The following is a 23926-nucleotide window of genomic DNA, read 5'->3' on the forward strand; positions in this document are numbered from 1 at the left end:
ATCATTAACAAACAGGAAACTGGAAACCAAGACAGCGCTAAGATAGATACTAGCATGACGGTGCAAGTGAAGGACAGGAACTCAGAGTACTGGTGGGAACATAAATACGAGAAATTGCTTTCAAAGGAACTTGCAGTAACAGAAGCTGAATCTACCCGGGACCCGGGGATTCCACACCCAGGTGTGTGCCCGACACCGGCAGAAGCTGTGTGCTCGTCTGCCAGGGACGTGAACAGACCGTGAGTAACAGGGAAAGACGGTGAGTCACCCACATGCTCGAGACCTGAGAATGAAGTACAGACCTTCACTCAGTGGAGAAGGAGGCTTAGAAACAGAGCAGCTACAGCCACACGCCACCAGAGGTGACAGTAACCCAGGCAGCAAGTCCCAGGGCCTCCACACCCATGTGACCTTGGCAGGCTCGTCCGTGGGTCCAAAGGCACAGCAAGTCCAGCAGCTCCACAGGGCTGCAGCCTCCTGACCTTTTCAGGTGAGATGGTGGAGACAGCTCCCCCCTCTGGCCACCTTCCTTGGCCCCCAGGAGCCTTTCCCCACATCCTCCCTCACCCTGGAGGCCGGCTGGGGGTGGGGGGTCTGCGAATCTGCTATGCCTCCACAGGCAGATCCTGACGTCAGTGAGGCAGTTCACATTTTCTACTCTTTCTAATCCTCATTTTCAACAGGAAACGAGTGTCTGGGTGCTGGGGAGGGACCTGGCCAGCTAGGACAGCCCAGGGCCCCGCAGGCATCTGCACTTACCCTGGCTGGCTAGCGCTCCGGACCCCCATGCAGCTGGAGGCAGCCCCCTCTGCGAGGTGCACGGCCTCAGGGTACTTTTCCTGTGGGGAGAAGACACAGTTACAGAGAGACTGTGGGGCACATCGCTGTTCAGCGACTGGAAGGGCTCGAGGGCCCGTGTGGAGCGTGTCCTGTGTGCCCTGACTCCTTCAGGTCTCAGACAGCCACTCACTGGTGCGGTGCGTGCGTCCTGGTGCCTTGGCCACAGCCGTCCCCACTCCTGCCACCTGTGCTCACTGGCACTGCCCAGTGGCCTCCAGCTCCCACTGTCCACTCCCCAGTGTGAACACGCCACAGAATAGCTTCACTCCCATGTCACCGGCTTGTCCACCCAGGGCCATGCAGCATTAGGCCATCCCGCCTCCTGAGTCCCCTCTGATCTGGGGCAGCCCCTCTGTCTCTCTTGTCTCTTGTGACCAAGAATGGCTTGAGGAAGCCGGTTGGGCCTGCTGTGGCATGTTCCTCCTGGCCAGAGTCCAGCTGACTCACCCCAGTAATGCTGCCCTGAGGCCTGGGGGCACATGGTTCTGCCAGGTTTCTCACTGTAAAGCAGCTGTTTTTCTCTAGAACTTTAGCATTTGGCCTTAAAAGCCCTTCCAACAGGCCGGTGGGCTGTCCCCCTCCACGGTGGACACTCCCACCCCTCTATCCTCCCACTTGCTGCGAATGGCCCCCGCCCACATGTGGGCAGCCGTGGGCAGACGGCTCCTGCACAGCACGGGGCCACCTGGACTCCCCCAGACACGTGCCAGCTATTCTGGGTAGCAGGGTTTCGGGGAGCATGCACTGCTAAAAGTCAGCTTCTCAATGCTGGGTACCATTTTAGAGTCACAAGTATTCTCTCTCAAACGGAAATGAAGTGGAATTTCACACATTTCTAGGCTTGTGACTCTGAGGTAGGGTTGGCTTCCCCCCACGTGACAGAAAATTCTGGAAACGTCTGCTGCTTTCCAGTGTGCGCAGCAGGCCCCTCCCAGGAACCTTGAGAATGCCAGGAGTGACAGGTCATCAGAACAGAGCTTTACAAGAGCCTGAGCGAGGCGCCCACAGCAGACAGAAGACTGCGTGGCCCCACCTCCTCTTGGAAAACTGTCTTATGAGAACAGACTGCAGGCTGGGTGACGGGAGACTCTGGAGGACAGCGAGGTGCAGCTTGATCTGAGAAACACCTGTCTAGCAGCCAGGCGGAGACGCCCAAGACAAGGGGCCGACACTGGAGTGGGGCAGAACTGGGGGCCTTTGGAGGCCGCAGGTACTCCGTGGACTGAACCAAATCAGCTCTGTCAAATGGGGTCTTGTGGGGACAAAGACTTTCAAAGGACCAGCCCACATATCAGTGAGCTTGCTGCCAGCGTGAGGCCTCTGCTCCCAGACCGTGTGTGTGAAAGATGCCGATGGAACACAAACACGTCCAAACACCAGGCTGTCCTGACCAGATGCTGGGCGGCCTGGTTTCGGGTTACAGATGATGTCTAATTTGAGCAAAACTGTCTCTGCGAGAAAATGTGTACCTACGTGTTTTAAATGGAAAGCAATGGCTGATTTTTAAACCTCAAGCTCTTCTAAATTAGTAACAGCTGTATGAGGAATGTCATGGAGAACGTGCGAATGTGGCAGTGTCTCTGCAGGCGGAGCTGCGGCAGCACAAGGCCTGGGCCGGCTCCAGCGTGGGGCCTGAGGGCGGCAGAAACTGGCTGCAGGCTCGGCCTCCAGCAGCCCTCACGGCCTCTCCAGGCCTTCCGCTCACGAGCAAAAGGGGGGTTTAGATTAGAAGCTTTCAGGAAGAAATAGTGTACTCCCTTTAGTTTTTAAAATAAAAAACCCAAAAGTAGAAATGCAGACATTAGGAAAAAGTCAGGCATCCAGTGTGAGTTTCCGGAGAGCTTTCTGGGGGTTGTGGGGAAAGTTTCCTTTGTTACGAGTCGTTAATATCGCCCGTTTATCCAGCTTCGTTCACCTGCCTGGTGACCTCGAATGTTCAGAGCACACCTCAGACGGGAGGAAAGCAACAAAAGGCTGCTGAGCAGCCCAGGGAGACGGCGTGAAGAGCAGAGAGTGGACACAGTTGCTGGTAATCAGAAAGGAAAAGGGCGGGTCTCAGTGACAGACGTGACCAGGTGGCTTTGAGGGAGAAGACAGAAAAGTTGTGAAAATTGATATAATCCTAAACGCAAAGTGGGCTTGAGGTCAGTTAGCATGAGATCACACTTCAACAGTGACTGAAAGTTTTACATATTATATTTCACATTCACAAAAGACAACCAAGTCACCAAGAAAGGGCTGAGGTAGACGTGCTCCGACAAGGCAGAGAGCTGGCCCATGTGTTTCAGACTCCTCTCCATGAGAAACAGCTACACACAAAAAGGCTAACTTCTAGCTCATCTGGAAAGCTCCTCAGATACTTCACATTCTGCCACGGTAAAACCACGGCCCAGGTCTGGCACAGGAAGGAGTGAACGGGAGGCCTGTGCTCACAACATTGTGGGGTAGCAGCTGCCCCTTCCACAGGAAGCTTGTCCTCAGTGGCAACTCAGCTGGGGGTTTGCTCAGCTGCTGGCCTTAGGCCTGGAGTTGCATTCAAGAGAGTAAAGTAGTGGCTGTGAGAATGCTGGCAATTCTGTATCCAGCCTCAGTTGATGTCTGAGACCCGCTCTGCTGTGGGAATAGCTGCCGGCTGCTGGGAGCAGCCTTGTGACGTATCAGTCATTCCAGCCCAGCGCCGAGGAGGAACACCGGATCACCCCCCGGCCACCTCCCACTTTAAACAAAGGGGAAACCTTGAATCCTGACTTGAGATGTACCCTTGACTTTAACGTTTTCCCAAAGATTACACCTGGCTGATTCAATGATTTTTTAAAACACAGATTTCACATAAAATTCACTCCTTCAAAGTATATAATTCAGTGGGTTTTAGTATACTTACAAGGTTATGCAACCATCACCACTTTCTATCTCCAGAGCATTTTCATCACCCCATAAAGAAACCCTGTACACTTTAGCTACTGCCCCTTAATCCCCTTGGCACCCCTCACTCCTCACCAGCCATAAGCAATCATTAATCCACTTTCTGTCTCTGTGGCCCCCCCTGTTCTAGACACTTCACACAAGTGGAGTCACATAATATGAGTTCTTTTGTGACTGGCTTCTTTCACTTGGCTCTATCAGTGCCTCATTCCTTGACAATGCTGAGTAACGTTACACTGGGTGGATGTGCCAGTTTTGTTTATCCGTTCATCAGCGGATGCACACTTGGGTGGTTTCTACATTTGGCCATTGGGAAGAATACTGCTATGACCATTTGTGTATGAGTTTTTGTGTGGACTTACATTTTCATTTCTCTTGGGTCCATACCTAGGAGTGGAACTGCTAGGCCATATGATAACTGTGTAACCACTCGACGAATTGCCACACTGTTTTCCACAGTGGCTGCACCATTTTATAATTCTATCAGTAGTGTGTGAGGGCTCTGACTGCTTCATCTGCTTGCCAATGCTTGTTATTTTCCTTTTTTTTTTTAACTCTAGCCATCCTAGTGGGTGTGAGGTGGTCTTGCTGTGGTTGGGTTTGCATTTCCCTGATGGCTGATGATGCTGAGCACCTTTTCATGTGCTTATTGACCATCTGTGTATCTTCTTTAAAGAAAGGTCTATTCAGGTCCTTTGCCTATTTCTTAACTGGGTTATTTTTCCTTTTATTACTGAGTTGTAATAGTTCTTTATATATTCCAGATACAAATCACTTAGCAGATATATGGTTTCCTAAAATGTTCTTCCATTTTGTGGGTTGTCTTTTTACTTCCTTAATGGTATCACTTGTATAAAGTTTTTAATTTTTATGAAGTCCAGTTTATTTTTGTTCTTATGCTTTTGGTGTCATAGCTAAGAAACCATTGTTTAATCCAAGGTCACAGAGATTTACACCTATGTTTTCTTCTAAGAGTTTTATATTTTTAGCTCTTATAATTGGGTCTTTGATCCATTCTGAGGCAATTTTTGCATATGGTGTGAGGTAGAGGTCCAGCTTCATTCTTTGGCCTGTGAGTATTCAGTTGTCCAGCACCACTTGTTGAAAAGATTGTTCCCTCCCCATTTAATTATCTTGGCTCCAGTCACATTTTAACAACACTTTGTATTTTGAAGACAGCCTGGTCCAGAGAGAGATGAGATCGGTGAAGTCACTCACTGGGACTAAACTAACCCAGGCCTCTAAGCAAATGGTACTGGGACCACTGGATGTCTATAGGTAGAAAAATGAACTTCAATGCCTATCCCATACCGTACACAAAAATTTACTTAGGACAGCTCATAGATACAAATGTAAGAGCTAAAATTATGAAACTTCTGAAAGCAATCATGGGAGAAAATCTTTGTAATCCTGGGTTAGCCAAAGATTTCTCAGAAACAAAAAGCAGGATCCATAAAGGAAAAATCAATTGGGTAATTGATAAATTGGCTTCATTATAATTACAAACTACTGCTCTTAAAGGTCATTGTTAAGAAAAAGGCCAGCCTCAGACTGAGTGAAAATATTAGCAAAAACTTGTGTCCAGAATATGTAAAGAACACTTACAACTCAGTAATAAGAAGCCAAACACCCAATTTTAAATAATGGTCAAAGGATTTAAAGATACTTAACCATAGAAGAGATTTGGAAGGCGAAAGATATCACTAGTTGTTGGGGAAATGCAAATTAAACCACAATGACGGGGCTGGCCCCGTGCTGAGTGGTTAAGTTCGTGCGCTCCGCTTTGGCAGCCTAGGGTTTCACAGCTTCGGATCCCGGGCACAGATGTGGCACCGCTCATCAAGCCACACTGAGGCAATGTGCCACATGCCACAACCAAAAGGACTCACAACTAGAATATACAACTATGTACTGGGGAGCTTTGGGGAGAAAAAGGAAAAATAAAATCTTTAAAATCACAATGAGATACCACCATGTACCGACCAGATTGGCTAATATCAAAAAGACTAACAATATCAAGTTTTGGTGAAGATGTGGAACAAGTGGAACTATCATACATTGCTGGTGGGAACTGGATAAGTTTGGTAGCTTCTTAGAAAGTTAAACATGCGCTTACCACCTGATCCAGCAATCCTACCCAAGAGAAACGAAAACATGGGTCCATGCAAAGAACTGCAAGTGACTGCTCATTAATAAGAGCCCCAAACCGGAACTGTGAGTGATCCTTTCACAAGGTGACCCAGGTCCTGTCTCCCCCAGTGGGTGTGGAAACAACGGGCACCATCCATATGATGCAATGGTGTGCGCAATGTTATCCACACAACGGCATGGACAAAGCTCAGAAGCAACAGGCCAAGCGAAAGAAGCCAGACACAAGAGACCACATGGTGTGTGATTCCATTAATGAGATTCCAGAAAAGGAGAGGACAGCAGGGGTGGCCCCGGGGGAAGGACTGACTGCAGAGACATGTCAGAACTCAGCAGACGGTACAGTTCAAAAGATGCTTTTAGTGTATGTAAGTTAGACCTCAGTAAACCTGACTTTAGAGAGACTGTGTCCCAGACACAAGCTTGTTTCTACAAGGAGCACTCCTCCACTTGCGGGGCTAGAGCGGCTTGCTCCCTTCAGGGGGGTGGTATTCTCTAAGGGCCTGCTGTGTGCCAGGCCTTGTTCTGGAAGCGGATGTGTACACCTGTAGTGGTCAGTGACCAGGAGGCAGCTGGGGGCCTCCTTGGGCAGATGACACTGGGGTTCAGGCCTGAATGATGGGAGAACAGAGGGAGGGGATTCCAGGCGGAGAACACACAGCACAGAGCAGCCCATGGCAGGAGCGAGCTGGCTGGCTGCAGTCCCGCGAGGCAGCAGTGAGTGGTAACGAGAACCGTGCAGACGAAGGTGGAGGCAGGCAGGGCCAGGACATGCAGGCTCGGCCCCCAGAGCTGGGCGCCTGGTCTGACGCCCATTCTCAGGGGGCCGTGCTGACTGCTGAGTGGACGGGGGGGGTGAAGGGGCCAGCTGAGGGAGGAAGGCAGGGCTATGGCCCGGAGTGGCAGGTGCTGGTGGCCTGGTGGTGACAGAGGGGATGTCTTCGGAGGAGGGAGGGAAAGAGTTTGCTGGTGTCGGGATGGAGAAGTCAGGGAGAGCCAGAGTACAGGCGGTTGTGCGGCTGGGAGAGGCAAAGTGGGGAGGAGAGCGGGCTCCTGGCCCCGGGCCATCCGTGCAGACAGGGCCCAAGGAGAAGGGGTGGGCGACCTTGTGGCTCTGGGGGTGGTGTGGGGCGGTGGGACTCGTGCTGGGTTCGGGTGGACGGAGAAGAATCTGAGGTGAGGAAGTGAGACACGGGCACAGGCATCTGATGAAGTTAATTTGTGTATCAGGACCACGATGGAGGCCGCCCTGAGGCACCAATCTAAACCAAGGCAGCCGGCATGTGCAGGTGACACCCAATACCAGCCACCACCCTCCCCTCTGGCTTTGGCGGACTCACCTCAACCTGGAAATCAGGGCCTGCCGCCTGACCAGGAGCCCTGACCTCCTGGCCAATCCTGCCCATCTCCGCGGAGCCCCTTGAACAGTCTGTAAACTCTCCCCCCGGAAGGGAGCGGCCTGCTGGGGATGCCCTGGTTCTCATCTGTGGACTGTTTCCCTTGAATAAAGGACAGCAAACTTGGGACTAACTGGTACCGGTTTTGTCATTTGACACAGCGCATGGACTCCAAAGAGCTGGGTGTAGCAAGAGGAGGGGGAGTCTGCTAGTCCACAGCAGCTGCAGGTCGGCCCAGGCAGGGGTCCGTGCCACAGCGTGCTGACGACTTCCTGCGTTGGGGGGACCCTGCAGCTCAGAGGGCAGGCAGCTGGTCACAGCCATGCTGGGCACTCGTGCCGTGCCCGGTACCCAAAGATTCTGAGACACGTTCCAGCTGTTGCCAATGTCGGGAGGTTTGGAAATGCCTGTGACACCTACACTAGGAAGAAAACCACCTGCCCTCATTCTGAAAAGAAAGCTGACAGACATCACACGTTCTGCTGTGCCACACATGGTGCAGGCTCTTCACATGCGTTTTACGTCCGTGTGATCACAGATGTCTCATAAAAATCAGGCTCCTGGGGCTGGCCCCGTGGCCGAGCGGTTAAGTTCGCGCGCTCCGCTGCAGGCGGCCCAGTGTTTCGTTGGTTCGAATCCTGGGCGCGGACATGACACTGCTCATCAAACCACGCTGAGGCAGCGTCCCACATGCCACAACTAGAAGGACCCACAACAAAGAATATACAACTATGTACCTGGGGGCTTTGGGGAGAAAAAGGGAAAAAATAAAATCTTAAAAAAAAAAAAATTTAATCTAAAAAAAAAAAAAGAATCAGGCTCCTACCAGGGAGTAATGCGCATGGTTCCTGGGCTCCGGGCCACGGCCACTCTGCCTGGGTTGGGCCTGTCACCTCCCAGTGGGCTCGTCCCCAATGTGTCGCCTGCTGTTGCTCGTCCACTTCTAGGGTGGCTGCAGACACGATGCCCCTCACCCGTGGACACTCGGTGGGTGTCTCCCCAGAGAGGGCATACTCCTGCTGTACCAAAACAGCCTTCCTGACAGAAAATGCCCTGCGTGTCCCACAGCCCCTGCCTGCCGCAGCAACCCAACCCAGCAGGCCCGGCCTCGGGCCTCACAGGCTGGACAGCACAGGCCTCTGGGGCTGGCATTTCCTCAGGGGCCACATCGGGAGTGCCATGGAGGTACTGCTGTGCTGGGGCCCCAAAGTCACCCTTTCCCTGGTGACTGCTGTTTCCTGGGGGACATCCCGAGACCAGGACACTGTCCAGCTCCTGGCCTGTTGCTGCCCGAGGCCGAGTTGGCCACGCTGCGGCTGCTGACAGGTGACTGTCTCCTCATTCTTTCCACGCCCAGCAGAAGAGGGAGCTGTCACTCCTCCCGGATGGGATTTGTATTGGCATTGACGCGCAGGTTATTGACCTATTCAGTGGGAATCAGTACCACGGAGCCAGGCCTGGGCTCTGCTCCCAGGGCTTTGGCGCCTCCAGGCCCCCTGGGGACAGAGCTGGAAGGCCAGGCTGATGACCTAGCCCATGCCTGCAACAGGTCCTCCTGAGCCTTCTGCAGGCACACACACAAATAGCACGTGAGCATCTGCTCCTCTGTCTACCCTCGGCCACCAGCCCCCCTCCTTCGGTGGCCATCGCTCTGCCCACCTCACCCCCACAGCTGGCTGGATCAGCTGCACCTGTGCCCAGGGAAGGGAAGGCTGCGGGCAGGATGACAGCGGGACACATGCTGGCCAGGCAGCAGGCATGGGCATTTACTGAGTTTTCTGGGTTCCGTCCTCTGGGCAGAGGAAGGGCTGCAGCCGTGGGGAGGGGCTCAGACTGTGATGAGCTATCACAGGGAAGGGATGACTGCTCCAGCCAATTCCGGAGAAGAAATCTTTCGTATTGGCACAACCGTCTGAAGTAACAGGACCAACCAGAGCCAGCCGGCTGCAGCCCGGGAGGCCCGCCTGGAAATTTCCTGCCGAGCACCACATCTAGGAGAGCCGGCAGCTTCTCACTCCCCAGGTGCACTTCGGACACGCCGTCCAAGAGAAATTCAACCACCCACCTGCAGGCTGACAAAGGGGCCCTACTTTCAAGTCTGTTGATTACACAGTGGATGGAAAGACTGTATTTCCAAGTCCAGTGGGAGAACTTTATTTTAACCAGATTTTCTAGACTGTTTATGTTGTTAAAGTGAACATCCCATGGGGTGAGATGAGGCTCTGCAGCCGAGGTGCCACTTGTAAACGCACTGCCCCAGCTTTCCTGGATGTGTTCCTGCGAGTGAGACCAAGGCAGATGCAGCTCCACACATGTCCGCACACGAGACGCTCTGGTTGGCAAAAATAAGGGGGCAGAGACCAGACCCCGGGGGGTCTGTCAGATACTGGCTCCTGGGGGCCGCAGCATGCGAACCACCCAGGAAAACAGCTGGGCAGTGCTGAGCTGGTCAGAGGGAAGTAAAAACTGTCCTAAATGCTGCTCAAACAACTAGCAGCCCCGCTCCCAGCCCATGTGGCTCTGAGCCCGAGAGTACCAGCTGCCATCGTAGCACTGACTGCGGACGCACACAGACTCCTGCGTGACTCAGGGACGCTGGGACCCCCAGGGCCTGTCCAGATGTTGTGCTGCACCCACCCTACCCACACTGCCCATGGCCTTCCTCATCCTGAGGGCTCCAGGACAGACCAGCCCTTTTGCCCGCTCCTCCATTTACCCCTTTCTTGTGTGGTGAAATTTAGGAAGAACCGGGGGTCTCAGGATCACCTTATTGGAAATATATTCCAACAGCATTTTTAAAATAAAGACTTGGGAGGTTCTACTAACAGAAAGTCCCACATGAACGGTCGCTGTGCCACCAGGAAGGGGGAAGCAAACTAGTGCCACAAACCAGCGGCCCCTGCGTCTGCTCAGCCTGCCAGCTAAAGTAGTTTTTATGTTTGTAAATGGTCAAAAGAAAATGAGAAGAGTTTGTGCCATGTGCAAATTCTATGAAATTCAAACTTGAGTGTCCATACCAGTCTTGTTGGAACGCAGGCTGCTCACCCACATGGGCGCATGCTGTCGCTGCTCTCAGCTGCGGCGCAGAGACCATGTGGCGCAGCCGCAGTTACTGCACGGCCATCCCGCAGAGGAAGCCTGGCAGAGGGCATGGGGCACCCCAGGCAGCCTGGAAACCTGAGCAGGCACCAGAGCAGGGCCCCAGGTGCAGTGTGACCCCGAGTCTTGGGGGAACCATACCCTATTTTTTTTTAAAGATTGGCACCTGAGCTAACAGCTGTTGCCAATCTTTTTTTTCCCTCTTCTCCCCAAAGCCCCCAAGTACATAGTTGTATATTCTAGTCGTAGGTCCCTCTGGTTGTGCTATGTGAGATGCCGTCTCAGCATGGCTTGATGAGCGGTACCATGTCTGCGCCCAGGATCCAAACTCAAGAAACCCTGGGCCTCTGAAGATGAGCAAACGAACTTAACCACTGAGCCCCGGGGCAGGCCCCTGCCACACCCCATTTTTAATAGTGTTTTCTTTTGGGAAGTGACCCTAGGAGGCAGAAGTATAGCAAATTATATTAAAAAAACAACCTGTATGGCCCAGGGACCGCTCACCCTGAGGCCGTGAAGAGGGGAGCCAAGTCTGCCCTGTCTAACTGGGCACATGCGTCTTCTCTGCTCCACGAGAGGCCCACCCTTCCCCTGTTTCCCATGCACCGGGACAGCATCCTCCTTAGCCCCAGCACTGAAGTGTACTTTCTTTCTTTTATTCTTCTTCACTCTGTTGTCCATCCTCAGACGCCTTCTTGTCTCTAGGACTTCCTACGGGGCCCAGGTCAAGGGTCACTTCTGGGTAGGGTACAGGACGGCTCTCAAACCTCTAAGGAAGAAATTCCCATCTGAAATTCCTTAGTTCCATGACCATATTTCTTCTACTTCCTTACTAGTTTTTTTTCTTTTTTTTTTGAGGAAGATTAGCCCTGAGCTAACTGCTGCCAATCCGCCTCTTTTGGCTGAGAGAGACTGGCCCTGAGCTAACATCCATGCCCATCTTCCTCTACTTTATATGTGGGACGCCTACCACAGCATGGCTTGCCAAGTGGTGCCATGTCCGCACCCGGGATCTGAACCAGTGAACCCCAGGCTGCTAAAGCGGAACGTGTGCACTTAACCACTGCGCCACTGGGCCGGCCCTCCTTACTAGTTTTTACTACATTTTTCATATTTCAATTGTATTAATCTAGAAAAATTCCTCAAAAAAAACCCTCAGTTACTTATTTTATAATTGCGTGTTTAAATTTTATTTATCGTTTATCTGTAATCTTTTATATTAACAGCAATTTCTGTCCCAGGAGACACAGAATGTTCCCAGTTGGCCTGTCATACGGGATGCCCTGTGTTCTGACATCATTCCAACTGACCCTGTTCATGTGTGAAGGGGTGAGGCCAAGGCTGCTTTTTCCCATGTCGACCAGCACCCCAGCCCCCAACTCCCTGTTAGCTCCCCATCTAAGTGCTGTGTACTGGCCTACTCCCAGTGCTCCCACCCGATTCCGCAGGGTTCTTGCACTACACATGGCTCTACCTTTGCTAGAGCGACAACAGAAGGCAGCTCCGACGAGCGGGGGCTACAGGGCTGGGGCATGGGGACAAACCTTCCACCCTCACCCCTTCCTTCTGCATCCCAGGGCCGCTGGGGACAGCAAAGGCCTGCCCAGCCTTGGTCAGCCCTGACCAGACAGGCAGAAACCCCTGTTGCTCTCCAAACCCACACGCGCTCAGAGCACCCCCTCACTCGGTGTGGGAACAACCCTCCACGGCAAGCAGCACTTCGAGAAAATGGAGGAGCTGTGGCAGGAGGGTCACCTAGGAAACGTAGCCATAAACACCTGGTCTGGAAAATGGGACTGAACGAGGCGCAGGAGAGACAAGCCCACACACATGGTTCTTCCGTGCCTTCCACTGTAGCACAGTGGGGACACAGGCAGGCAGAGTCAGGTTCTGTGCAGCCAGGACACACGCCCTGTGATCACGCTGAAGCCAATGTTCCCTAAAAATCAACCCCTCAAGATCACTAGACAACACACATCTCTTCAGGTGGGAATGCAGTCCGGGCAGCACTTCTGTTGTTAAGACCGTCCTTCCAAGCTAACCGGGCGGCAGCTGTATGCTTTGAAAAGTACTTCTGTTCCCTCCCAGACTCACAGGTAAAGGTGAGCTTAGTTAAAAAGTTGGTTTCTTTTAAAATAGTCAGAAATGATAATTAAGAAGCAGAATACACACGCACACATATAAACATAATAATCAATGCTAGAAACTCCTTAGAGGCACTTTCACAACTTTCTCTTCATTTGGTTATTAATATATAAATATGCAAGCAAAATAATGTCAGCAGACAATGAAAGTCATATTTCAGATATTCAGTGACAGTTTTTACTAAGGTTTAAACTGTCTATTTCATAAATCTCAAAGTAACGGCTAAAACATTAAAACTGGTTATAATTTAAAGTTATTATGGTCTGGGGCCGGCCCTGTGGCTGAGTGGTTGAGTACATGAGCTCCGCTTTGGCCGCCCAGGGTTTCACCGGTTCAGATCCTGGGCGCGGACATGGCACCACTCATCAGGCCATGCTGAGGCAGCATCCCACATGCCACAACTAGAAGGACCCACAACTAAAAATACACAACTATGTACTGGGGGGTTTGGGGGAGAAAAAGGAAAAATAAAATCTTTAAAGTTATTATGGTATCACTGAAATTTTTTCACGGAATCACAGACTTTTTGAGTTTTTAAGGTCTTAAGTTTCTTTTTCAAAAGACAGATCACACACACACACTGCCACACACACCTCATCGAACTCTTAACCTTTGCAGGCCCTGTGCCCTTGAGGTATATGGGCTCCTTCAACCTCACAGGAGTCATTTGAAATCACTGGTATAATGCCCATTAAAATGAAACTGAGGCTAGAAAAATTAAGATCCTTGCTCAAGATCACACAACTAGCAAATGGAGTCAAACCTAAGGCAGATTCTAAAACCTGAGCTCCTAGACATTCTACCGTCTAACATTTCTAAATTCAAATATAGTTGTAATACACAGGTCAAGCATTACTATAATCAACTTGTGATGTAATTCATGCTGGCAACTGACTTTGGTGGTAGCAACAAAAACATTTTTGTTGGGAAACATAATTGCCTCTGAAAGTTTGTTCATATATTCCACATCATCGCACGCCAGGCGTGAGCAGGACTTAAGCCCCAACTGGAAAGCGCTGTGATCTAGTAAGGAGACTTGCTGTGCCTCTTGCCATAAAAGTCCCAGTCTCCTCTCTGATGCCGCAGGCCCAGAGTCTGGGCCCTTTCTGGCAGTTCCTGTCTTTTTCAGACAGGCCCTCTGTCAGGGTGAGGACAGACTATATCAACTTCCCACTAATTCTCCTCGTACCCACAGCCCCTCTGTCAGAGGTTCCACAGAACAAACCAGCTTCCTTCACAGCTCGGGTCTCAGCTTTCGTGGTCTGTACCAGACACCATGCTGTCACCTGCCTGCCGGCTTCCAGGATGTCACTGCTGTCTCCCCGCCTACTCTTCATCCTTGTGCATTGTCCCTGTCAAAGCCTTCTCTACTGTCATTTCAGGAGAGGGACTGATAAATCCTACATGTTTCAATCTTCCAGTTTTGAGGCCTTTTGTGTTTAACAATATGTTTAATTTTCCTAGATACCTGACAAATAGTTTGGGTATAGAATTTAAGGTTTAAATAATATTTAAGTTACATTTTATATATAGAGTTAATGATATATATCCAAACTTGTACTCTAGAGTCCTCTGTTAAATGCCTTCAGTTTTTAAAAATGGGAAGAAAATAAGTGACAGGAAGTGAACACGTGTCCTAGTGAAAGAGCAGCCTCACCTCCGGGATGAGCTGAAACGAGGCACAAACAACTTCCATAAGTGAGATTGAAAGTGGCTGAGATTCTGTATTACAGCAAAGCTGATGATTAAAGAAAAATAAAACCACTATTGGGCAAGAGAATTAAAACGTGAGGGGAAAACAAGCCTCAGTGCAACAGTCAAAGGACCCTGATAATCCATCCTGTTTGCACAACTGTTCCAGCTGGGCCAGATCTTACACAATGAATCACAGGACACCTTTATGAGGTAGAGATTAGATCATGCCCATTTTAAAAATAAGAAAAACAAGGCTGCTCCAGTGACCCTGCAGCCCAGAGTAAAGAAGCCATGCTGAGCTGGCCGCCTGACCCGAAGGCCTTTATTGAAGCCGATTTGAGGTGACCCGGCCAGCTCAGTGCTGCTCAAGGGAGGGAGGTCAGAGAGTTCACCCTGAAACCAACACAGCTTCTGCTCAGGGACCCTCTGTGCACTGGCTCCTTCCAAAGCCCTCTACTGAACTTTTTAAAAAATAAACTTTATTTTTTAGAAGTTTTAGATTTACAGAAAAATTGGGAAAATAGTACGGAGTTCCCATTATCATTAACATCTAACCTTGGTGCAGTACATTGTTACAATTAATACACCAACGTCAGTACATCACTTTTATAGCTAAAGTGTATACTCTATCCAGCTTTCTTTAGTTTTCACTGAATGTCCTTTTTCTGTTTCAGGATTCCCACACAGGATCCCACAGGACATTTGTGATTAGCAAGAGAGGCAGGAAAATTTACCTAGATGCTTATTCTGTGCATCTCCCTTTATGTCCTGCCACAGGTTTAAGAATTATGCTTCGTTATTTTAATAAGCAGCTCCCATTTTTCACTTAAAGAGTCTTCAGAGAAAATGCATAGCTGTTCTTTGGGTCCTAGAATCACACACACCTTGTTGTCTGGCCACAAACCACATGACCATCCCCTTTGGCACCCTCAGTGCTGGCTGCCTCTGCTGGCCCAGGTAGGCGGAAGGGCCAGCTGATCCTGGGCTTGGCTTGACTTGACACTGATAACGGAGACTACCAAACACTGAACACGCTGTCATTCATTCATTTCTCTACAGACCATCCGTGAACTGGCAAAACGGATCTTAAAATGATTCAATGTTCATGCGGAACATCTCTTGAACTGGGGAAACGAGGGCAGAAGGATTTTCTTTGCTGTCCTGAGCCTGCTTTATTTTCTGCGCAGACCCGTGAGTAGAAGCATTTCAAGCTCATGCTCTCACACGCGATGAGGCTACACACACCATGAACAGGACTGGCTCATTGCCCTCTTCTGGCAAAAGACCTGCCCTGTTCACAGGCTCGGCTCTGGCCATCAGACTGTCCGCTCCTCACAGCGGCGAGTGGCCCACGTGGGCCAGGTGACAGTGGATGCTGAGAGGAGGAAGTCTCTCCCCATAGGGGTTGCTGGGCTGGGCAGACACTGCCCAGGGCTGCAGGCAGCCTCTTCCAAGCTGCTTGCGACCACGTGCTGCCGGGCAGGGAATGGCGTGGGTCAAGTGGGTGTGAGCTACTCCCACCCTCGACTCCTACTGCAGCCACGAACTTCCCTTTTTCTCTAAGCCAGTGTGAGCCGGGTCTGTCCCAACCTCTGTCACCTGTGTTGCAAGAGCTGTTATTAAAACCACAGACACTCTGTTAAACACTGGGTGTACCATGGTGAACAAAATTACCCTGAGTGGGGCCAGCCCGGTGGCACAGCAGTTAAGTTCGCACGTTCCACTTCTTGTTGGCCCGGGGTTTGCCAGTTCGGATCGTGGGTGCAGACATGGCACCTCTTGGCAAGCCATGCTCTGGCAGGCGTCCCACATATAAAGTAGAGGAAGATGGGCATGGACGTTAGCTCAGGGCCAGTCCTCCTCAGCAAAAAGAGGATTGGCGGCAGATGTTAGCTCAGAGCTAATCTTCCTCAAAAAAAAAAAAAAAAAAATCTTAAAAAAAAAAAAATAACGCTGAGCATCAGGGAAATGCAAATAACAACCCTGGTGGAATACCACAGCACACACACCAGATGGCTACACACAACTGGGAAAACTGGAGTTGAAACTAAGTGAGTAAACGGACTCCTCACACACTGCTGGTGAGTGTAACAGGCACAGGCACTTTGGAAAACTTGGCAACACCTCCTAAAGCTGAACACACATCTTCAGCCCTCCAACCCACACAGACACGTACGTGTGTCGCCAGAAGACATGCGCACAGCAGCACAATTTATAACTGCCAGCACCCGGAAAGGCCCAGGAGCAGAACACAGGGGGAACGCTTTGTGGCTCATCCTTGCGGCAGTGAGGTGACGATCCCGTTACCCTCGAGGTGGACGGACCTCATGGACACCGAGTGGAGCGACAGGCTGCCCCCTGGCCCCTGGCCCTGGGGGGAAACGACATGGGGCAGAGTGGCTACTTGAGGGCCACCTCCTTGTCGGGCCGGTGGTTCTACAAGTTGGATAATTTTGTTAAAAATTACCCAACTGTCTATTTACCACGTGTGCCCTTTTCTGTATGTACGTATTTCAACAAAAAGTTAAAAAACAAAAGACAGAGCCCATGAAGCTAGGAGCTGGCAGAGCAGACAGACAGACAGACAGAAAGTGCACGAAGCCTGCTGTCTGCCGTGCATCCTGCTCCCTTCTGTCTGGAAGCCCTGCAGCCCACCCAATCACTCGGCTGTCTCTCCTGGGGTCTTTTCCAGCTCTGTCGCATCTCCTGAAGAGCAGTGACCATAAACGCATGAAATACTGTGCACACACGCTCCAGGATTTGGTACAAAGAACATAAAGTCCACTTTCTTTTCCCCGATCTTCCTGGAGTAAGACTAGCAATCCGTGAGCCTGTCTTGGTGGGAGGCACCTGAAATGCTGCTCAGGGGAGCTGTCAGTATGTCTTCTCTTAGGTCACAATGGGCGGACACGGCACACCTTTCAACAGGCATTTTTTGGATTTTTTTCTCTGAAGGTCTTATCTTATGCACAATGATTTCTGATTACTTTTCTGTGTGCTCTGAGTAATGTTTTCAGTCCATTCCCATCCTCTTGGTATTTCAATGTGTAGAAAGGCTTACAGTTGTCTGAAAATATGGAGATTTTACTATTGACTCCCTCTCGACTCCTTTACACAAGTCAATTGCTTAACACTTCTCTATCCTGTAAATATGGTCCACATGATTTTGTTCAACTAGAATTAGTCGCATCACATTTGAAATAAAAGGGCCAAAAGCTGCATCTTACAAATCTTTGTTACAAGAAAATTTTAGCTGTAAAGACATTGTTTGAATGTTTGTGAGCTTTCTACTTATCTTTCATAATCTCCTTCTATTAAGAATTCAGTTAACCCGTAGGTTTAAATAATATGTGAAGAAACGTACTAATTTCCAGAGGCCAAGGCTGACTAAAGCAACGGAAAAGGCCTGCACAATTCTTAGCTTTGGGTTGAAGGGCTGGAGGGGAGCTCGGGCCCCAGCACCCCAGAGGCTTGCACAACAACCGTCCAATGTGGATGACGCGGCCCCACAGGAGGACACGCAACAGAGGGTGTGGGCCAACAAAGCCAAGCTGTCTGCGTTTTTTTGGGAAAAGACAAAACAGCCAAGGGACAGATTCCAATTTCCTAAACATCTTACTTCAGCCTCGGACAAATACAAATTCCATGCTGTTTTTAAGGTCAAATAGCTGTAAGCACAGCAGTCACCACTTATGACAGAAAGGGGTTCTTTATTTACAAGCGCCATAAGCACTGAATACTAACCAGATGCTCTTCACTGCCTCTTATAAACCAAGAAAATAGAGAAGAAACCGAAGTTTAAGTCTGAAGAAAATCTTGGAACAAGCAGTTAGCAGTCTGTTCTACCAGCAGAACTACAGGAGCTGAAAGCCCTTCACTGGAGTGTGCCCTACTGACCACCTACACCACTAGTGAACCGGCTCCACCAGGCCCTCCGTCCCTGCCAAGAGCACGTGCCAACCCTTGGGCCTCTTCTGTCCATAATTCCTATGTGATAGTGACAGGGACGTTCTCGTAAACGGCCCCTAAAGGACTGGCCAGTAGACCTTGATGTATGCAAACATGGTTATGGCCATGTGCAATCACTTAATTAACTACCGAGGAAGGCGTTCACCTCAAACGCACTTCTGAACAACCAGCCTGGAAGTCTTGGGGCAGCCTTTCTCGGGGCAGGGGGGGTGTGAAGCTGTGCAGTTTGTGTTTATCAGATAAATATGCTATTTTAAACATGTGAAAAACATTGTAATCAGAGACTGAACAGAAACTGATGAGGAGTCAGGAATGGTGAACACGTGGCTATTTTCAATTTCAATTACAACTAGACTTTGTAAGATGAGGTAGTTCAGAAATGCATTCAGCAACAATTTGAACTATCATAAATAACTTGAAATAACATAATTTGATGTAAAAAATAGATGTGCAGGATGCTTAGTTTGAAATCTACCTTGAAAACATACAGAATCACTTCACACCCACAAGAACAGATGTAAAAAAGACACAAGTGCTGGTGAGAATGTGGCAAAGTGGAACCTCCAACATTGTTGGTGAGAATTTAAGATAGTGCAGCCAATAGTTTGGCAGTTACTTTTTTGTTTTCTTTCTCCTTCTTAAATGTGCTTTATAAATCCTGAACAATATGTCCACATGTGAAGTGGAGTGAACTTCTCAGGGATGCAGGTGTTGTGTCCATTCCCACCTCACACACACACGGCCCATGGGGCTCCCATGGCGGCCGACTGTCCCTGCTCCCTCCTCCTCCTGGAATCTGCGCCCTGGCCCCCGTCCTGGAGGGTCTCCTAGGGTCTCCTCGGGTTCCCCACTCCTCCTCTTCACCTCACCTGCCCCCTCTTTTCACAGAGAATCCTGTCATTCAAACCTCTCTGGACTGCGACAAGGGCACATTCTTCTCTTAAAATACAGTGTCGCTTTCATTCTCTTTCTAGAACTCTTATTAGACTCTGTGACCACCTCATCTATGCTTCTTGACTGAAATTATATATTTTCCATCTAATTATCTTTCTGTTCTTTTGGGTGATTTCTTCAAATAAATCTTCTAATTTTCTCCTTAGCGATATCTAACCTGTTGTTTGACTCAACCATTGGTTTTTAAATTTTTAAAATTCTAATGGCATTTAAAAAATTTACAGATGTCAATTTCTTTTTTTGAATAGGCTTAAAAAAAAAACTGTCCTATGTTTTTAACTAGGTTTATATTTGTTCAGTTAGCACTTTGATAACTTTAACGTTTTACTTTGCAGTTTTTGTACAGATTGTTCTATAATTCTCACTGAACAGATGTTTGTTTTTCTCAAATACTGTATAACTTTTCGGTGTACACTTGCTTCAGCGGGGGGCATTTTCTGACAGTTCTGTGAGTGTGGGTGTGAAAATGTCCCTCCAGGCAGTTTCATGGTGACACCTCCCAGAGCCTGGGGGAATCCCTGCATCTACAATTTACCTTCCTTTCTAGACTTGGGCTTCCTCTGAGACGACATTGTAGGCAGGTAAACCAAGACCTTGTGTCATCTGCGAAGGGATGTGGAGAGGCCTTCTCTGCCCACCGAGCTCCCACAGCCTCCTTGGGTGGCTGGCAGTTTTTCTCCTCCCAACCAAGAGGAGAAGACTGGGAGGCTGCAAGTTCTGGGAGGACCACCCAAGCCCCCGTGGGACGCAGCCTAGGCTGTCCTTCCACCTCTGTGCCCCAGATCTGTTCTGAGACCCTGTGGGCTGCCCAGCGCCAGCTCCTGCCCTGGCTTGGAGTTCTCTCCTTATTTATAGCTCTTGGGACATTTCTACTTCTGTCTTTTGAGCTTGACTATGTACTTAAAACACGTTATACATAATCCAGAATGTCTGGACATTTAAAATGATAGGGGAGGGTGGATATGGTCATGTCAGCCGGCCATATTTCTCTAAGTCTCCCCCTTCTTTCTTTTCAGTGAGAAATATCACATTTTCACTCCTCTTTAATTAATTATACAAGTAATTAGCAAATGCATTCTCACTATAAGAATTAAGTGGGGCCAGCCCAGTGGCACAGTGGTTGAGTTTGGCGTGCTCTGCTTCAGCAGCCCAGGTTCGTGGGTTCAGATCCTGGGTGCAGACCTATGCCACTCATCAAGCCATGCTGTGGCAGTGACCCACATACAAAGTGGAGGAAGGCTGACACAGACGTTAGCTCAGGGCTAATCTCCCTCAAGCCAAAAAAAAAAGCAGTTAAAGCTAAAGTTAAACTCCCCTTTGACATAACCCCACCCCTCTCCCCAGTGACTGTCTTGCAGATCTCTTCTGGCCTTACAGACTCCCTGGAACCACAGAACACAGGTGGCACTGTACAGCCACATATGCTGCTGCTGGGAGTGCATGATGGTGTGGGCACGTTGGAAAACAGTCTGGTAGTTTCTTATGAAGTTAAACATACACTCACCATGTGACCCAACAGATCCACTCCTAAGTATTTACCCAAGAAAATAAAAACTTAAGCTCACACAAAAATACTGAAATGTTTGTAGTAGCTTTATCATTAATCATCTAAATCCGGAAACAACTCAAATCTCCTTCAACTAGTGAGGCCCATCCATACTGTGGACCCAACTACTGATACACACACCACAGGTGACTAGATGCATTCTGCTAAATGAAAGGCGACAGACTGAGAAGCCTACATGCTGCATGAGAGTCTGGATGTAGCAAAAATATTGGGCCAGAAAGAGAACAGTGGCTGTCAGGGCTGGAGGTGGGGAGGAGGGTGTCTACAAAGGGGCATGAGGGATTTGTGGGATGGTGGGAGGTTTACATCTTGAATGTGGTGGTGGTCACATGACAGTATGCGTTTGTCAAAACTACTGTATGAAAATTAGAACTCAAAAATACAAAAAATTTTAATGAATAAAATCATACTACACCCATATTGTTTTCCATTTTGCTTTTCTTCACTCAACAATGTGTATTGAAGAGCTTTATCCTGTGAAGATACAGAGTTGCCATGTTCTTTTTAACAGCTGCATGATACTCCATTGTGTATATCCATCAAGGGTGTGTCAGCCCATGAGGGAAAGTTCCTCAAAGGAAGGGGGTGCTGTTAGAAGGAGGGGAAGGGTGTTGGGCACAAAACAATGGATGTCCACCCTCTACCACCACGTTCCACCAGGCACTCATTGTTGCGAACCATACACATGGTGTTGAGGCCACTCCAGAGTACGATAGGCTCAGATGTCAAGACTGATGGTGCCGCACATCACATATGGGTGTGAAGAGGTCTGTTGCTCACATAATAAGGATTCTGGAGAGGGAAGGGCAGCTCCCAAGCTGCTCGACAGCAAGGGTGGGCGGCCGGTTCTGGCTTTTCCTGTGGTTAGGGTGGGGCTGGGGCTAGCGTGGTTTGAATTTGCCAGAACCAAAGAGAAAGCACGCAGGTTTTCTTATCAGCTTGCCCAGATGTGGAGAGAGGGGAAGGAGGAGGGGAAGGTTTAAAAGCTGTCAGCAGTCACGTATCAAAATGGGGTCAAACTCTTCATTACATACTATCCCTGATTTCTTGATTCTCTAAATATCATTCACACATCTCCAAAATTATCCTCCTAAAACATGAGTGTTTTTACATCATTATCCTTCCCAGAAACTTAAAGTGATTCTGTAAAGCTGAGAATGAAGGCTACACTTCTAAAGGTGATGTTCAAGGCCTTCCATGAAATGTCCCCAGACATGCTGCCTGTATCTTCTGCTTCTGACACTTCACCCCAGTCCCACGGAACAGTCTTCCTTCCAGGACCTGTAAGAGTTCCTGTCATTCTGCTCAAACACTGCCTCTTCAGCAGTCTCTTATGCATCCCCACATAATCTGTGTAGTATGGAAACCCCTGGTGATTACAGAGAGGTGTGCACATCTGTTCCTCCAACTAACACTGAAGCACTGAAGCACTAGATATGGGCACTTTGATAGGGAGCGTCTGCTCACTGAAATCAGGGCACATTGTAGGTGCTTGGTAAACATTTGTTGAATTCACGAATATATACAACCTACAAAAGAAAAAGCTAAAGGAAATAAAAGGGATTTAGTGAAACTGGGAAATATGGGAGAATGATTGAGGAACAAAGTTTTAAACAAGAAAGTAAAAATAGGGAAGTTTCTAGATAGATGTTTCAGTATAAAAATGTCTAGAACTTTAGGAAAGACACTTGCCCAAGACAGAAGCAGCCACCGCAATTCCTGGCACACAAGTGCCTGTTAAATAAACAATATGACTAGTCGTTAAAATAAACAAAGAAATAAAACACCGAGTACCTACTCTGTGCTGAGAGTATGTGACACACGAACTTAGGCGAGACTGTCCTCTGATTTTGAGAAGCAGAGCAACTGGGACAGAGGGGACACAGCAGGAGTCACTGCCAGGGGCTTATCTAGAAGGCACAATGCAGCTGTGGACGCAGCCAGGACATGGGCCAGGCTGGAGGGGCAGTGCCACACCAAGGACGACCCTGAGACACCAGGAGCAAGCAGGACTCATCACAACGGTTTGATCCAGCATTCGATTCCTGTTGACGCAGAGCACAGTGCCTGCAGAAACTGAACCAGGGAGAGCCCTTGATCGTAGATGGAAAGCCTGGCCACCTGAGTCCTGGCTGCTGCTAATCTTCCCCCCAAAGACATAAGGAGGCCATTTTCAGCATGAAAACACTCAACATTTACCGTTTGCTGTTCTGAATTAGATGCCAAATGGCAAACCTTCATAAACAGATGACGGCACGGCTCCTCCTGCTGTCTGCTGGTGACTGTAGAGTGAAAATATTGTTTGTTTCACTAAAGCCTGCTTGACATTAGTCTGTTTAAAAGCAAAACAACCCTTATCCACTGAGGACTTCGCTCTTTGGATGTTATAACTAATGGTTTTTAACCATCCTCCCAAAAAAGGGAGGAAAAAAACCCTCTCAGTAATTTAAGTATATATTCAGAAAAAACGCCAAGAATGAAATAAAGCAACTATCATCTTTGAACCTCGTATACAATTAAAGGACAATTCTCCTGAGACAGAGCTAAAAACTGTGTAAGATTTCTATAATCACACAGAAATATTGTTGGAAATGAATCAAACTAAAAAGAAAGGGTAATCAGATCAATAACCACTGATGTGCACATGGCAACATGTCAGAGCCCTCCCACAAGGCGCTCTCCTCAGGACACATTAGAGCCTCAAAAAGGGTGCTCTCCTCAGGACATGTCAGAGCTTCAAACAGGGTGCTCTCCTCAGGACACATCAAAGCCTCAAAAAGGGTGCTCTCCTCAGGACACATTGGAGCCTCCCACAAGGCGTTCTCCTCAGGCCACATCAGAGCCCTCCCACAAGGCGCTCTCCTCAGGACACATCAGAGCCTCAAAAAGGGTGCTCTCTTCAGGACACGTCGGAGCCTCAAACAGGGTGCTCTCCTCAGGACACGTCAGAGCCTCAAACAGGGTGCTCTCCTCAGGACACGTCAGAGCCTCAAACAGGGTGCTCTCCTCAGGACACACTGGAGCCCCCCACAGGGTGTTTTCCTCAGGACGCATCAGAGCCTCAAACAGGGTGCTCCTCTCAGGACACATCAGAGCCTCAAACAGGGTGCTCTCCTCAGGACACATTGGAGCCTCCCACAGGGTGCTCTCCTCGTTCGGACTGATGAGAGTCCTGTCAAACAGGGGTAAT

The 23926-nt window shown here is 49.2% G+C and overlaps 1 protein-coding gene across 4 annotated transcripts in view; it reads right to left on the reverse strand.

Annotated features, from left to right (window-relative positions):
* The window catches only part of CENPP (centromere protein P), a 215819-nt gene that overhangs the window by 976 nt on the left and 190917 nt on the right, over positions 1-23926 (reverse strand). For all 4 annotated transcript variants that reach the window (XM_070248185.1, XM_023627640.2, XM_070248186.1 and 1 more), the window contains exon 6: positions 760-839. In XM_070248185.1, coding sequence (XP_070104286.1) covers positions 760-839 — 80 coding nt within the window. The remainder of the gene's footprint in view (positions 1-759; positions 840-23926) is intronic.

This window comes from Equus caballus, chromosome 23 (assembly GCF_041296265.1).
Source record: "Equus caballus isolate H_3958 breed thoroughbred chromosome 23, TB-T2T, whole genome shotgun sequence".
Classification (NCBI taxonomy): Eukaryota; Metazoa; Chordata; class Mammalia; order Perissodactyla; family Equidae; genus Equus; species Equus caballus.